At 41.7% G+C, this 14,114-nt stretch overlaps 1 protein-coding gene across 1 annotated transcript in view; it reads left to right on the forward strand.

The window, feature by feature from the left end:
- NAA15 (N-alpha-acetyltransferase 15, NatA auxiliary subunit) overlaps positions 1 to 14,114 on the forward strand; it is an 89,045-nt gene that overhangs the window by 43,526 nt on the left and 31,405 nt on the right. Inside the window, exons 8-18 of the mRNA XM_069743965.1 lie at positions 478 to 573; positions 679 to 785; positions 3,999 to 4,071; positions 5,655 to 5,824; positions 6,082 to 6,234; positions 6,754 to 6,882; positions 7,198 to 7,411; positions 9,699 to 9,892; positions 10,046 to 10,154; positions 10,240 to 10,338; positions 10,480 to 10,623. Coding sequence (XP_069600066.1) covers positions 478 to 573; positions 679 to 785; positions 3,999 to 4,071; positions 5,655 to 5,824; positions 6,082 to 6,234; positions 6,754 to 6,882; positions 7,198 to 7,411; positions 9,699 to 9,892; positions 10,046 to 10,154; positions 10,240 to 10,338; positions 10,480 to 10,623 — 1,488 coding nt within the window. The remainder of the gene's footprint in view (positions 1 to 477; positions 574 to 678; positions 786 to 3,998; positions 4,072 to 5,654; positions 5,825 to 6,081; positions 6,235 to 6,753; positions 6,883 to 7,197; positions 7,412 to 9,698; positions 9,893 to 10,045; positions 10,155 to 10,239; positions 10,339 to 10,479; positions 10,624 to 14,114) is intronic.

The raw sequence follows: 14,114 nt of genomic DNA on the forward strand, positions 1-14,114 counted from the left end.
ATGTTTACTTCACAGCAAAACCTTCCAAATGCAAGCATCACACCTCAAATCAACTCCAGGCCTTTTAACTGCTTAATTGAGAATGATGTAACGTAGGGATTACCAACACTTGTCCGTGAAATAGCCTTGGAGTCAATTGTACAATTACTTTTGGTCCCTTTAAAACAGGGTGGCACATGTTAAGGAGCTGAAACTCCTAAACCCTTCATCCAATTTTAATGTGAATACCCTGAAATGAAAGCTGAAAGTCTGAACTTCAACTGCATCTGAATTGTTTTGTTTAAAATTCATTGTGGTAATGTTTATAACCAAAATTAGAAAAATGTTGTCTCTGTCCAAATATTTATGGACCTAACTGTATGTAGCACGATCTCTTTGCTGTTAAATTTCACAAATCAAATGATTATTTTGGCCTAAAGTTTGCTGTGATATACATATATATTTTATAATGGAGATCTTCTTTCTCCCCTGCTACAGCCACAATGGAAGAAAGGTTGAAGATCTATGAGGACAGTTGGATTAAATATCCCAGAGGTTTGGTGCCAAGACGATTGCCTTTAAACTTCTTAACAGGTGACACACATGACTTTAGTTTTTTTGTTTTATCTTATGGCTTTTTTTTTTTACCGTTTTAATTCCTTCAAATGATTATACCTTTTATTTTAATAATTCTCTCAGGTGAAAAATTCAGAGTGTGTCTGGATAAGTATTTGAGAATGAACTTCAGTAAAGGGTGCCCCCCGGTTTTTAACACTTTGCGATCACTGTACAGTGACAAAGAAAAGGTAAATACTATTTTATGTTAGAAATTTTAATGATTTGTGATTTTATTAAAATGAAATGTGTGCTTGACCTTTAATGTTTTTAGAATGAATTGTGCGCGTTTAGTGAGGGATATTTCTGCCCTCCTGCCATAATACACACAACTTGTCCTTGCAAAGAGATCTTTAGACAAATACGTTGTAATTTTCATGTAGAAACATAAAGGGGTATTTTTTCCAATAAACACACTGGTCTCCTGTCTTGAGCATGACCGCTACATATATGTATGAGGCTGTCAAGTTGGTGCCAGGAGACCGGCGGCCAGTCCGAGAATGCTGGTCGATACCTGAACTGTGAAAAGTAATGTTAAAATGCAGCCTTGAATATAGAGCCTGATGAGGGAGAACTGGCAAAAATGTAGGCTATAGAAACACTAGAAATAGTGTTATTCCACATGTTCACATAGGACAGATTAATCCTGAACAATTACGTGAAAGAACAGATGGCCTTTACGGGAATTGTTTTACTCTTCTATCAGATATTTACAGATGGGTCCTGTGCTCTTTGCTATTTGTGTACAGCGGTTGCTCTCATCCATGCCATGTTATATACATATTACTGTAATTGCCTTGAAATGCAAGAGTGTATTTGTATGTAGAGTCCCTGTCAAAAGTTTGGATACCGTTTATTCAATGGGTTTCTTTGTAATGAAGTTTGAAAATTGTAGCTTCAGAATGATGGCAGCAAAACTACGAAGGAACACGTAAGAGAGCAGTGAGTAAAGAAAAGTGTGAAACAGACTAAAATGTGTGTTTAAAATGCAAATATTTCAAATTATCCCTCTCCCTTCACCCTTGTGTAAATCTAGGTTATTCTCACCTGGTGGTGTTGTGACAGGCACAACTCCTATGTAGGCATGAAGTAAAATAGCTTGCCCCATGGCTGGTGGATAAATCCTCCAGGAGCTATTGCATCCAGTTGGATGAACATGTAGGTGGGCTGCGCTGCTGGAGTGAATCAATTCTTCAGAAAAGATGATGAGGAAAAGGCTTTTTATTCACAATGCGTTTCAACTCTTTACCGGTTACTTTTTCAAGTGAAGAAACAAAATTATATGTTCATCCAGCTGGATCCAATATCTACCTCCCCATTGCCATTTTATTAATCAGATTCATCAGGCAGTCAGAATGGCTTCCAGTGAGCAGTTATGCCTTGTCAGGGGTTCATGTGTGTATTCACCGGCCTTTCAGAAAGGGTTTGTGATAAACGGGTGTGTTTTACAGGGGCAATGTTGGCACACCGTTCAATACAGTGCTGACTTCTTCATAACTAAGTCGGTATAACTATGGTAAGAATCACTCAGCTGAGAAACAATGGTCCATCTTTAATTTAAAGGGAACCTGTCACCCCGAAAATCGCGGGTGAGGTAAGCCCACCGGCATCAGGGGCTTATCTACAGCATTCTGTAATGCTGTTGATAAGCCCCCAATGTTACCTGAAAGAGGAGAAAAAGACGTTAGATTATACTCACCCAGGGGCGGTCCCGCTGCTGGTCAGGTCGGATGGGCGTCTCTGGTCCGCTGCGGCGCCTCCCATCTTCATTCCAAGACGTGCTCTTCTGATCTTCAGCTCCGGCGCAGGCGTACTTTGTCTGCCCTGTTGAGGGCACAACAAAGTACTGCAGTGCGCAGGCGCCGGAAAGGTCAGCGAGGCCCAGCGCCTGCGCACTGCAGTACTTTGCTCTGCCCTCAACAGGGCAGACAAAGTACGCCTGCGCCGGAGCCGTGGCTGAAGATCAGAAGAGGACGTCATTGAAAGAAGATGGGAGGCGCCGCAGCGGACCAGAGACACCCATCCGACCTGACCAGCAGTGGGACCGCCCCTGGGTAAGTATAATCTAACGTCTTTTTCTCCTCTTTCAGGTAACATCGGGGGCTTATCTACAGCATTACAGAATGCTGTAGATAAGCCCCTGATGCCGGTGGGCTTACATCACCCGCGATTTTTGGGGTGACAGGTTCCCTTTAAGTTATGAAGGTCAGTAAATCTGGAAACTTGCTAGAATCTTAAAAGTATCCTCAAGCGCAGTTATGAAAACCATCAATCAGTGTGATAAAGTTTGCTCACTTATGGACCGCCCCAGGAAAGGAAGACCAAAATTATCTTCAAAGTTACTAGCCTCAGAAACCGCCCTCATGGACAGCACCTCAGACAACAGCCCTCATAAATGATGCAAAGTCGTGAAGTAGCGAATACATCTCAACATCAACTATCCAGAAAAAGCTTTAAAAAGTAGGTCACTACGGTCTGATTACTGCAAATAAGCCACTACTAAGGATCTCAAAGATGGACAGACTTTGTTTGGGCCAAGAAGCACAATGATTGGACATCAGATCAGTGAAAATCTGTATTGTGGTCCAAGTAGTCAAAATTTTAGATTTTTGGTACTAACCGCCTTGTCTTTGTGAGGCACAGAAAAGGTGAGCAGATGGTTTCTACATGTGAGGTACCCACTGTGAAACATTGATGTGTGGGGGTGCTTTGCTGGTGACACCGTTGGTGATTTATTACAAATTCAAGGTACATTTACTCAGCATGGCTACCACATCATTCTGCAATGACATGACAACCCAAAGAGAAGAGTCAGATAACATGGACCCACTATCACCTGACATCAACCTAACTGACCTGGTTTGGGATGCGTTAGACCGCAGAGTGAAAGAGTATGATAGTAAAAAGGAGGAGGTGAGGGGGAATCGCATTCTGCTTTGTTTCAAGCATATATTTTTAATCAATGTTTCGAGAGATAGATTATATCTATCTATCTATCTATCTATCTATCTATCTATCTATCTATATATATCTATATCTCTCTCTCTCTATATATATATCTATATATATCTCTCTCTATCTATCTCTCTATCTATCTCTCTATCTATCTCTCTATCTATCTATCTAATATATTTTCGTGGTTTTGCTTCCATGAGTCTGAAACTACAATGTTGACATTCCATAAGAACAAGGAAAATTGTTGAACAGATGTGTCCAAAACTATGACTAATATTGTATGTGTGTATATAATAAATGTGTGCACACACACACTAGAGAAATTAAAATCTCTCTTTTTAAATAAAAAGTAGCGAGCCACGTAACAGATTTGTCTTTTTTTTTTTTTTTACCTTGTGTACTTCTTCAGTACTGCACTTATCTGGTAATTCTTTCATACTGTTCCTTAGGTGGAGATTATTGAAGATCTTGTAGTGGGTTATGATACATCATTAAAAAGTTGCCGGTTGTTTAACATAAATGGTTTGTATGTTTTATGGTTTTATGTAAGTTCTCGTATATGTATGATTGTCTACATTTATCCAGTCTGCAGGTGGCCAGCCTCCTGATCTGTCAGGCTGCTACTCTTATCTCACCTTTTTTCCCCATCAATTTGTGTTCAATTTTGAGCATATAAAATGTGATTTGAGAACTTTGAATGAGACCATGAGGTGTTATACAGTAATACACCTACATGGCAGAACATATTTCTAGACCCGTATTAGCTTTTTAAAAACGTTTTGGCATTGAAACAATATCCCATATTTATCGGCTAGGTCTGATCGTTTCATCCTCTCATGCAAATTTACGTGAGCGAGATTGATTGGACCTATTTTACTTTTGATAATGAGATGCACCACTTTTTTAAAATTTCGAAACGTGCCTCATAAAAAACATTTTGAAGGGGTGAAAAAGATCACTTCCCTGGATAAAGGAGCTGAAAGGGTTAGGCTATGTGCACACGTTCCGGATTTTTCTCGCTTTTTTCCCCCCCGCATTTTTTCGGCTGTTTTTCGCTGCGAAAATGCTTACATTAAGCATCCCATCAATTTTAATGAATTCCACGATTTTTGTGCCCATGTTGCGTTTATCCTCCACAAAAAAACGCATCGCGGAAAAAAACGCAGCATGTTCATTAATTTTGTGTATTTTCATGGTTTTACTGCTATATTATTGCATTGGGAACCTCCGGAAAAATCAGCAAAAAAAACGCAAGTGGATTTCTTGCGAAAGTAGTCCGGATTTGCTCAGCAAAATTCTGCAATCTTTCCTGAACGTGTACACACAGCCTAAATGTCACAAACTTTGGCCTTGAATTGATGTTTGCATTGCACTATCTTTGTGGTTTGTTTTTATTTATTTATTTATTTATTTACCATGGATCAGGTATGTGGTGCAGATCTTGGTTCTGCAGGATTAGTACTGAGGGGCCGATTCATTAAGACTAGCACATACCAGTCTTATTGAACACTGGCTGGAACACGAAACTCCAAATTCATCAAGAGGCACAGGCAACACAGATAATTTGGCTCATCTTTTCAGTAGTGTGTGCCTTGCCAGAAATGTTACCCCAGCCACTGACTGGAGTAGCATTTCTGGTGCACAAAATGCTGACACTGCTAATGTATTTGAATGGTGGATGTGGCCATTTATCGACGGCTTTATACTACCGTAAGAAGCTGTCAAAAGTTGCCAAATTTTTGCATAGCTACAATTTTGGGGAAAAAAATTCTGACTTTCAAAGTATTTCTTGACCGTTTTCAGGATAAAACACAGACTTGCCCAAATAGTCCCTACAAAAATGGCAACTCTGCTATAGTTGCAATTAAAAAATGACATTTTCAGGAAGAGTTTTCTCATTTTTGTGTGCTGGTAAAGAGTTAAGGGTAAATTCTAGTAGTTTTACGGCATTTCTCTATGACTGCATGTGTCCAACTCCTTGCGGATGGTTGGTCAAAGCTTTTAAGAACATGTACTTTTGTAGATTTAAACTGTGACTGCTTGGTTATATTATTAGAAATGTGAGATCTTATTGTAAGAGTTAAATCTTTCTCCTCTTCCCATAGATGATGGTAAAGAAGAACCTCCGACTACGTTACTATGGGTCCAGTACTATTTGGCTCAGCACTATGATAAGATTGGGCAACCTTCTTTAGCTCTGGAATATATAAATGCCGCCATAGAGAGCACACCAACACTGATAGAGCTCTTCCTTGTGAAAGCGAAAATCTACAAGGTATGAGAAAGATGGCAGCACTTTATTCCTCCATAAAGGAGAAACTCGGCAAACACCTAGATTGATGTAAGATTACCAGATCTTGTTTGTACATTGATCATTTCAACCTCGGGGGTATTAGGTTATTTATGTGAACTGTCTTGGTGAGCTCTTCAGTATACATTAGTGTATTGTTGTGCTACATCTGTAGCAAAATGCAGCCACCAATAAACCGTCATCCTTTTTGTTCCTTTAATGTGGTTTCTCTTATCTTTTAGCATGCTGGTAACATCAAGGAGGCTGCACGGTGGATGGATGAAGCACAGGCTCTGGATACGGCAGATAGGTTTATCAACTCAAAATGTGCAAAGTACATGCTGAAAGCCAACATGATAAAAGAGGCGGAGGAAATGTGCTCCAAGTTTACAAGGGTTTGTGTTTTCTGGTGCTCAGGCATATTCATTAATAGTTCTTCATTATTACCGGTATATGCTGTGTGAAGGGAACCTGTCGACAGCTTCATGCCACCCGCATCACGGGCAGGTTCACTCATTACAATGCAATATATTTTATTCTGAAGCGCTGACGTGTTTAAGACAATAAATACCTGGACAAACGGGTATAGGCTGAACTTTCACTGAGCGGCTCCCTCAGGTTTGACAGGTTTCTTCCTATTCCATATAAAAAGATACCTGACAATCAAGTCACGCTAGGAGAAACCTAAAGGAACGATACAGAAGACCTTTTTCCTTTTACCAGAGACGTTCTTCCATCTTTGTGGCCAGATAACAAATTACCCTCTGTAATGAAGGGAACCTGTCTGGATATTCTGTTTCCTGGTGTCCTGGCAGCATGAAAACTGCTGACCGGTTCTCTAGCTAAATACAACTGTAAAATCGATCTAAGAACCATAATGTTGTTTTTTTTTTAAATGTCATTTACTTCTGCAGGAGGGAACATCCGCAGTGGAGAACCTGAACGAGATGCAGTGTATGTGGTTCCAGACTGAGTGTGCACAAGCATACAGATCTATGAACAAGTTTGGGGAAGCACTTAAGAAATGCCATGAGATTGAAAGAGTGAGTCTTTGTGTACTGTTAGAATAACAGAAGGCATCCTGGAGCCACCTATTCTCTATTCACTTGAAACGTGACATATATTTCATCCAGGGTTAACAAATGAGTTTTCCTAGAAATGCCCAGCAATAAGGCACTATAGCAGTAGGAGTTCTAGTTCTTCATCCAGTCGCAGCACAACATGTGAGCATTTTAGAGCAAAGGAAGAACTTGAAGAACTAAGAGAGGATATTTACTGACAGCATAGTAAAATGTTGGCGGGTTTTTGATTGATAGACATCGATGAATTTGATTTTTTTTGTGTGTGTGTGTTTTTAGCATTTTGTGGAGATCACGGACGATCAGTTTGATTTTCACACCTACTGTATGAGGAAAATTACACTCAGGTCATATGTGGACTTGCTAAAGTTAGAAGACGTCCTCAGACAACATCCATTTTACTTCAAAGCAGCACGGATCGCAATAGAAATTTACCTGAAGCTCCATGACAACCCCATAACAGATGAGAATAAAGAGCTGGAGGCAAACACTGGTACGTGTAGTTATCATTTGCTGCTTCAGTGTTTTCTGCCTCGCTAGACGATTGTGAAAAGTGTCTGGAAATGTTGGGTCTATTAAGAGTCTAGTAAGCGATGTGCACACGTTCAGGTTTTTTCGCGTTTTCCCCCCCCCCCTTCTCCCACGATAGGATGCATATGTATGCGTTTTTATCATTTAGAATGCATTCTGCAATTTTTGTGCACACGATGCGTTTTTTTTCCGTGAGAAAACCGCATCGCGGTAAAAAAAAAGCAGCATGTTCAATAATTTTGCGGAAAAAAACGCACAAACGCGCAAAAAACGCATGCGGATTTCTGGCAGAAATGTCCGGTTTTTGTCAGGAAATTTCTGCAAGAAATCCTGAACATGTGCACATACCCTAAAGGTTAATGCTGTCTGTGACTTTTATGGCACATTTACTACCATTCAACAGTTGCTCATCACACCCTGCCGCACGTGTGTAAAGGTACCTTCACACATAACGATATCGTTAAGGATATCGTTGCAACGTCACGCTTTTTGTGACGTACAACGATCCCGCTAACGATCTCATTATGTGTGACAGCGACCACCGCTGTTACTGCCAGCGCTGACAGTCAGTGCAGGGAAGCTCTCGGCCGGAGCGCGTGCATTAGCAGCGCTCCTGCCGAAAGCAGTTTTAACCCTGTGGACGCCGGGGGACATGACAGACATCAGAATGTGAGTATGTACTGTTTTTATTTTTTAACTTTTACAATGGTAACCAGGGTAAATATCGGGTTACTAAGCGCGGCCCTGCACTTAGTAACCCGATGTTTACCCTGGTTACACGGGTGCTGCAGGGGGACTTCGGCATCGTTGAAGACAGTTTCAACGATGTCGAAGTCTTTCCCCTGATCGTTGGTCGCTGGAGAGAGCTGTCTGTGTGACTTACCAACGATCACGGCCAAGTCGTATTGCTGGTCGTGATCGTTGGTAAATCGTTTAGTGTAGCGGTACCTTAACTCTTTTCATTCACTTGTATGGGAGTTCTTAAAATTGCTGAGCATGCTTATCTTCTCCCTGCCTTATCTAGTTTCCCAGTTAGCACAAACTATCACCCATCAGTTAAGTGATAATTATTGATGAGCTAATATACTCGTTACTCGAGATTTCCCGCGCACGCTCTGATGGTCTTCGAGTATTTGTAAGTGCTCGGAGATTTAGTTTTCCTTGCAGCAGCCTAATGATTTACAGCTATTAGACAGCTTGATTACATGTGGGGATTCCCGAGCAACCAGGCAACCCCACATGTACTTATGCTGGCTAACAGATGTAAATCATTCAGGTGCGGCGATGAAAACTAAATTTTCGACCACTAAAAAATACTTGGAGGACACCCGAGCGTTCTCAGGAAAACCCGAGCAACGAGTATATTTGCTCATCACTAGTGATAATCTTTAGATCTATGGTGGGCCAACCACTACAACTCCCACTAATCTCCAGAATGGGGTATAAGTGACCCACACACCTCCTCACCCCCCAGCATGTAAAATTGTGGCCAGGAGAGATTGAGGGTATGTGCACACGTCAGGTTTTTTTCCTGACAAAATCCGGAGAAATATGCCAGAAAATCGCGTTTTTTTTCCGCGCGTTTTTTGCGCGGATTTTTTGTGTTTTTTTTTTTTTTTCCCTGAATGCATGAAATCCGCAGAAAATCCGCAAAAAGAAGGAGTATGGCCATTCTTTTTGCGGATTGCGTTTTTTTTGCGGAAAAAAACGCATACATCTGCACAAAAAATGCGGAATGCATTCTAAATGATAGGATGCATAATTTGAGCGTTATTTATGCGGATTTATAGCGTTTTTATCGGGAAAATCCGCAAAAAAAACGCGAAAAATCCGGACGTGTGCACATACCCTGAATAGAGTGACAGGTTGTTTGTCAATTATTTATGGAAGTGCTTTGGACTTTGAGTGATGTAGCAGGGAAACACTTGAGGCTTCCGTTGGGTGGACAGAGTTCTATGGCTATGTTTATATTGTATAAACTAAACATGTGGCTCAGACATTAATCCAAGTCTCTTACCTCATTACACTGGCTGTCTTTCCTCCTTGTGTACATTGTGTTTTTAATGAAGGGTTCATTTTCTGTGCTTTAAAACCTAGACGAACTGTCAAAATAGGCAAGAAAAAAAATGATGATCTGTAATGTTGTATGTTAAATGGCCAATAATGTTTTTGTTTTGTGAGATTTGTCGTATTAGCCAAAATTATTTGTGTGAGTCAATGACTTATCAAATTTTTCTTGTCTGTGATAGCCAATATGTCTGACAAAGAACTAAAGAAGCTGCGCAACAAACAAAGGAAAGCCCAAAAGAAAGCTCAGCTAGAAGAGGAGAAGAAAAATGCTGAGAAGGAGAAGCAGCAGAGGAACCAGAAGAAGAAAAAGGAGGACGATGATGAGGAAATCGGCGGCCCAAAAGAAGAACTTATTCCAGAAAAGTTGGCCAAGGTATCGCAGTCATGGATGGAAAGGCGTTCTCCTTTTTTATGTATTTTTTTCTTATATAATGATGGATGATTGTGCAGGTGACAGAAAACAAGTCATTGCATTGCCTGTTTGGCTTGTAACAATGCGTTCACTGAATCCTCCGTCTGTAAACAGGTTGACAAGCCTTTGGAAGAAGCTAATAAATTTTTAACACCTTTGAAGAATTTGGTGAAGAACAAAATAGAAACACATCTATATGCCTTTGAAATTTACTTCAGGAAAGGTAAGAAAACCTATACGTGGCCCCTATGAAAATGTATTTGTGCAGGTATGTTATTTAATGGAATTTTCTTTTCTTAAACTTGCAGAAAAATTCCTTTTAATGTTGCAATCTGCAAAGAGAGCCTTTGCCATAGACCCAAACCATCCTTGGCTCCACCAATGCTTGATCCGTTTCTTTAGTGCAGGTAATATTGTATCTCCTATACGAGTATTGTTCTTCTGCAGTATTAATATGTACTTAATATATGAGCCTGGAACGCTGTACATACATATATTTGTGTATTAAAGTCGCTGTTTGTTCATTTTTTCCCTCCACACTCTGACAGTATCTGAGAGCAAAGAACTAAATGAATCCGTTAGAACAGTGTTAAAGCAGGAGGTGAAGCGACTTTTTGGGGAAACAAGTCCTGCAAACTTCAATAACACTTTCCTGAAAGAGAACATTGGCTCCTTATCACACAGATTATCAGGTGGGTGGTTTTTAATTACAGATGTTTGTAAATTGGACATGCAGACAAAAACTAGAAGTTCCCATTACTATTGTCACTACAGTCTTTTAGATGCCATAATATACACTTTCCAACTATAGGGCAGGTTACATATTATATTTAAAAAATGACACAAGTCCATCATGCTCAACCAAGGGATGGAAAAGGATAGTGGCCTAGGCACCATCGTACTGAATGATACGGTCTACCCTACAGAGCAGGTTTTTCCCTCTTAAGCCCAAGTTGTATTCATATTTACATAAATATTTACTCCTTTAAAAATAATAAAACATCTATCTACAGATAGTTCTCATGGTGAAGTAGCCTAGACTCATTTTGAGATTGAGGTTTTGGTTGTTTTTTTTTTCTCTTTACTAGATGGAGGCAATTTCCCCTTGCCTTTTTAGGGAGCTTTACATGAAACAGCTTGAGACCCTTTTTTTTTTTTTTCTACAGGCATTTATGTACTTGTACTAGTTATTCAAAAATCTTTGGTGGGCCACTGGGGAGGCGCCAGATGTTGCATTAGGGCCAGCTTGGGCATGTAGTCCCACTGGCAGCAGATAATGATGTCACGGTAGCACTTGTGGATGGTATAGGACCCCCCGGTGGCACTCCTGTAGTGGTGGTGTCTGGGTGCAGGTTTTGGGGCGCCCGTGGTGTTTGTGCAGTCTCAAGCAGCCAGACACACAGGTGAACTTGTAAACATTCCAATTTTACTGAAAGAGGTAACTGGGTCCAGTCTCTCTCTTAAAGGCAAAGTTCACAGTATATTGTGCATATGAAAGTAATGGTTCTCTCCTGAGACCAGTGAGGTTATGGCCTGTCAGGGCGGCTGGAGGAGAGTTCTCTTCACTTGCTATTAGAGGAAGTGCTATGTGCAGTCCAAGAAATATTACACTGATGGATGGTTCTTCACAGATTGGTTCTCCGTGGAAAAACATTAAAGTGTGGAAGTATTCAGTTTTGAGCCTACCATTCCCTTTTACAGGGAGTATGTTAAACAAAGTTGGTGGCATGGCAGCCACATGGGTCTGGTCCTGGCTAGCATTATCTCTCCTGTCTGGATGAGGCTTCACTCCTGCGAGGAGCAGATTATGTGGAGAAAGCTGTCCCCTCAGTGTGGACTCACATGGAAAATTATGCTGAGAGGAGTAGTCTGCTTTCTCTGGCTTAGGCAGCTTAAACTGCTCAGAAGTGGTTTGTGCCAGTGTTCAGGAAGTTCTCATCAAGTGTGAGAGTCCTGAGCTTGGAGTTACCTCAGGAAGTGTGAGAGTTCTGAGCTTAGGCTACGTTCACATTAGCGTTGCGCCGCCCTGCGTCGGCGACGCAACGCGCGACGCACGGAAAAACGCGCGCAAACGCGCGCAAAAACGCGCGCGTTTTGCGACGCGTGCGTCGTTTTTGACGAAAATCGGACGCACAGAAAATGCAACTTGTTGCATTTTCTTGCGTCCGACGCTAGCGTCGGAAACGACGCACGTGGCGAAAAACGCCACCCAAAAAACGCACGCGTCCCCTATGTTAAACATAGGGGCGCGTCGCCGCTGCGTCGCCGACGCAACAGCGGCGCAACGCTAATGTGAACGTAGCCTTAGAGTTACCTCAGGAAGTGTGAGAGCCCTGAGCTTGGAGTTACCTCAGGAAGTGTGAGAGCCCTGAGCTTGGAGTTACCTCAGGAAGTGTGAGAGCCCTGAGCTTGGAGTTACTTCAGGAAGTGTGGGAGCCCTGAGCTGGGAGTTACCTCAGGAAGTGTGAGAGCCCTGAGCTGGGAGTTACCTCAGGAAGTGTGAGAGTTCTGAGCTTAGAGTTACCTCAGGAAGTGTGAGAGCCCTGAGCTTGGAGTTACCTCAGGAAGTGTGAGAGCCCTGAGCTTGGAGTTACCTCAGGAAGTGTGAGAGCCCTGAGCTTGGAGTTACCTCAGGAAGTGTGAGAGCCCTGAGCTGGGAGTTACCTCAGGAAGTGTGAGAGTTCTGAGCTTAGAGTTACCTCAGGAAGTGTGAGAGCCCTGAGCTTGGAGTTACCTCAGGAAGTGTGAGAGCCCTGAGCTTGGAGTTACTTCAGGAAGTGTGAGAGCCCTGAGCTGGGAGTTACCTCAGGAAGTGTGGGAGCCCTGAGCTGGGAGTTACCTCAGGAAGTGTGAGAGCCCTGAGCTGGGAGTTACCTCAGGAAGTGTGAGAGCCCTGAGCTGGGAGTTACCTCAGGAAGTGTGAGAGCCCTGAGCTGGGAGTTACCTCAGGAAGTGTGAGAGCCCTGACCTGGGAGTTACCTCAGGAAGTGTGCGAGCCGTGAGCTGGGCGTTATCTCAGGAAGTATGAGAGCCCTGAGCTGGGAGGCTCCTCCCAGCCGTTTCTGTGGCAGCTTGTTGTGAGGAGTATAATCACTTAATTTTCATATACACATTGGCCAGTAGATGGCAGCAAAGCACATTTATGAATCGTCCCATACGCAATGCAATGTATTACATCTTCTAAAATTATCAAAGTGCCCAAACTAATTTTCACACACTCAAACAAATCTACTGACACACGACAACTGTCTCATTCAGCAGCAGTAGAACGGGTACCGGGATACAACAAATCTCCTTTGACTGCTGTTCTCAAAGCTAAATATATGCAATTCTCTTAACCCCTTCATGACCGGGGGATTTTTCGTTTTTCCGTGTTCGTTTTTCGCTCCCCTCCTTCCCAGAGCCATAACTTTTTTATTTTTCCGTCAATTTGGCCATGTGAGGGCTTATTTTTTGCGGGACGAATTGTACTTTTGAACGACATCATTGGTTTTAGCATGTCGTGTACTAGAAAACGGGAAAAAAATTCCAAGTGCGGTGAAATTGCAAAAAAAGTGCAATCCCACATTGGTTTTTTGTTTGGCTTTTTTGCTAGGTTCACTAAATGCTAAAAATGACCTGCCATTATGATTCTCCAGGTCATTACGAGTTCATAGACACCAAACATGACTAGGTTATTTTTTATCTAAGTGGTGAAAAAAAATTCCAAACTTTGCTAAAAAAAAAAAAAAAAAAAAATTGCGCCATTTTCCGATACTCGTAGCGTCTCCATTTTTCGTGATCTGGGGTCGGTTGAGGGCTTATTTTTTGCGTGCCGAGATGACGTTTTTAATGATAGCATTTCGGTGCAGATACGTTCTTTTGATCGCCCGTTATTGCATTTTAATGCAATGTCGTGGCGACCAAAAAAACGTAATTCTGGCGTTTCGAGTTTTTTTTCCCGCTACGCTGTTTAGCGATCAGGTTAATACTTTTTTTTATTTGATAGATCGGGCAATTCTGAGCGCGGCGATACCAAATATGCATAGATTTGATATTTTTTTTATTGATTTATTTTGATTGGGGCGAAAGGGGGGTGATTTAAACTTTTATGTTTTTTTTATTTTTTTCACATTTTTTTAAACTTTTTTTTTTTACTTTTGCCATGCTTCAATAGCCTCCATGGGAGGCTAGAAGCAGGCAC

The sequence above is a fragment of the Ranitomeya imitator genome, chromosome 1 (assembly GCF_032444005.1).
Source record: "Ranitomeya imitator isolate aRanImi1 chromosome 1, aRanImi1.pri, whole genome shotgun sequence".
In the NCBI taxonomy this organism is placed as follows: Eukaryota; Metazoa; Chordata; class Amphibia; order Anura; family Dendrobatidae; genus Ranitomeya; species Ranitomeya imitator.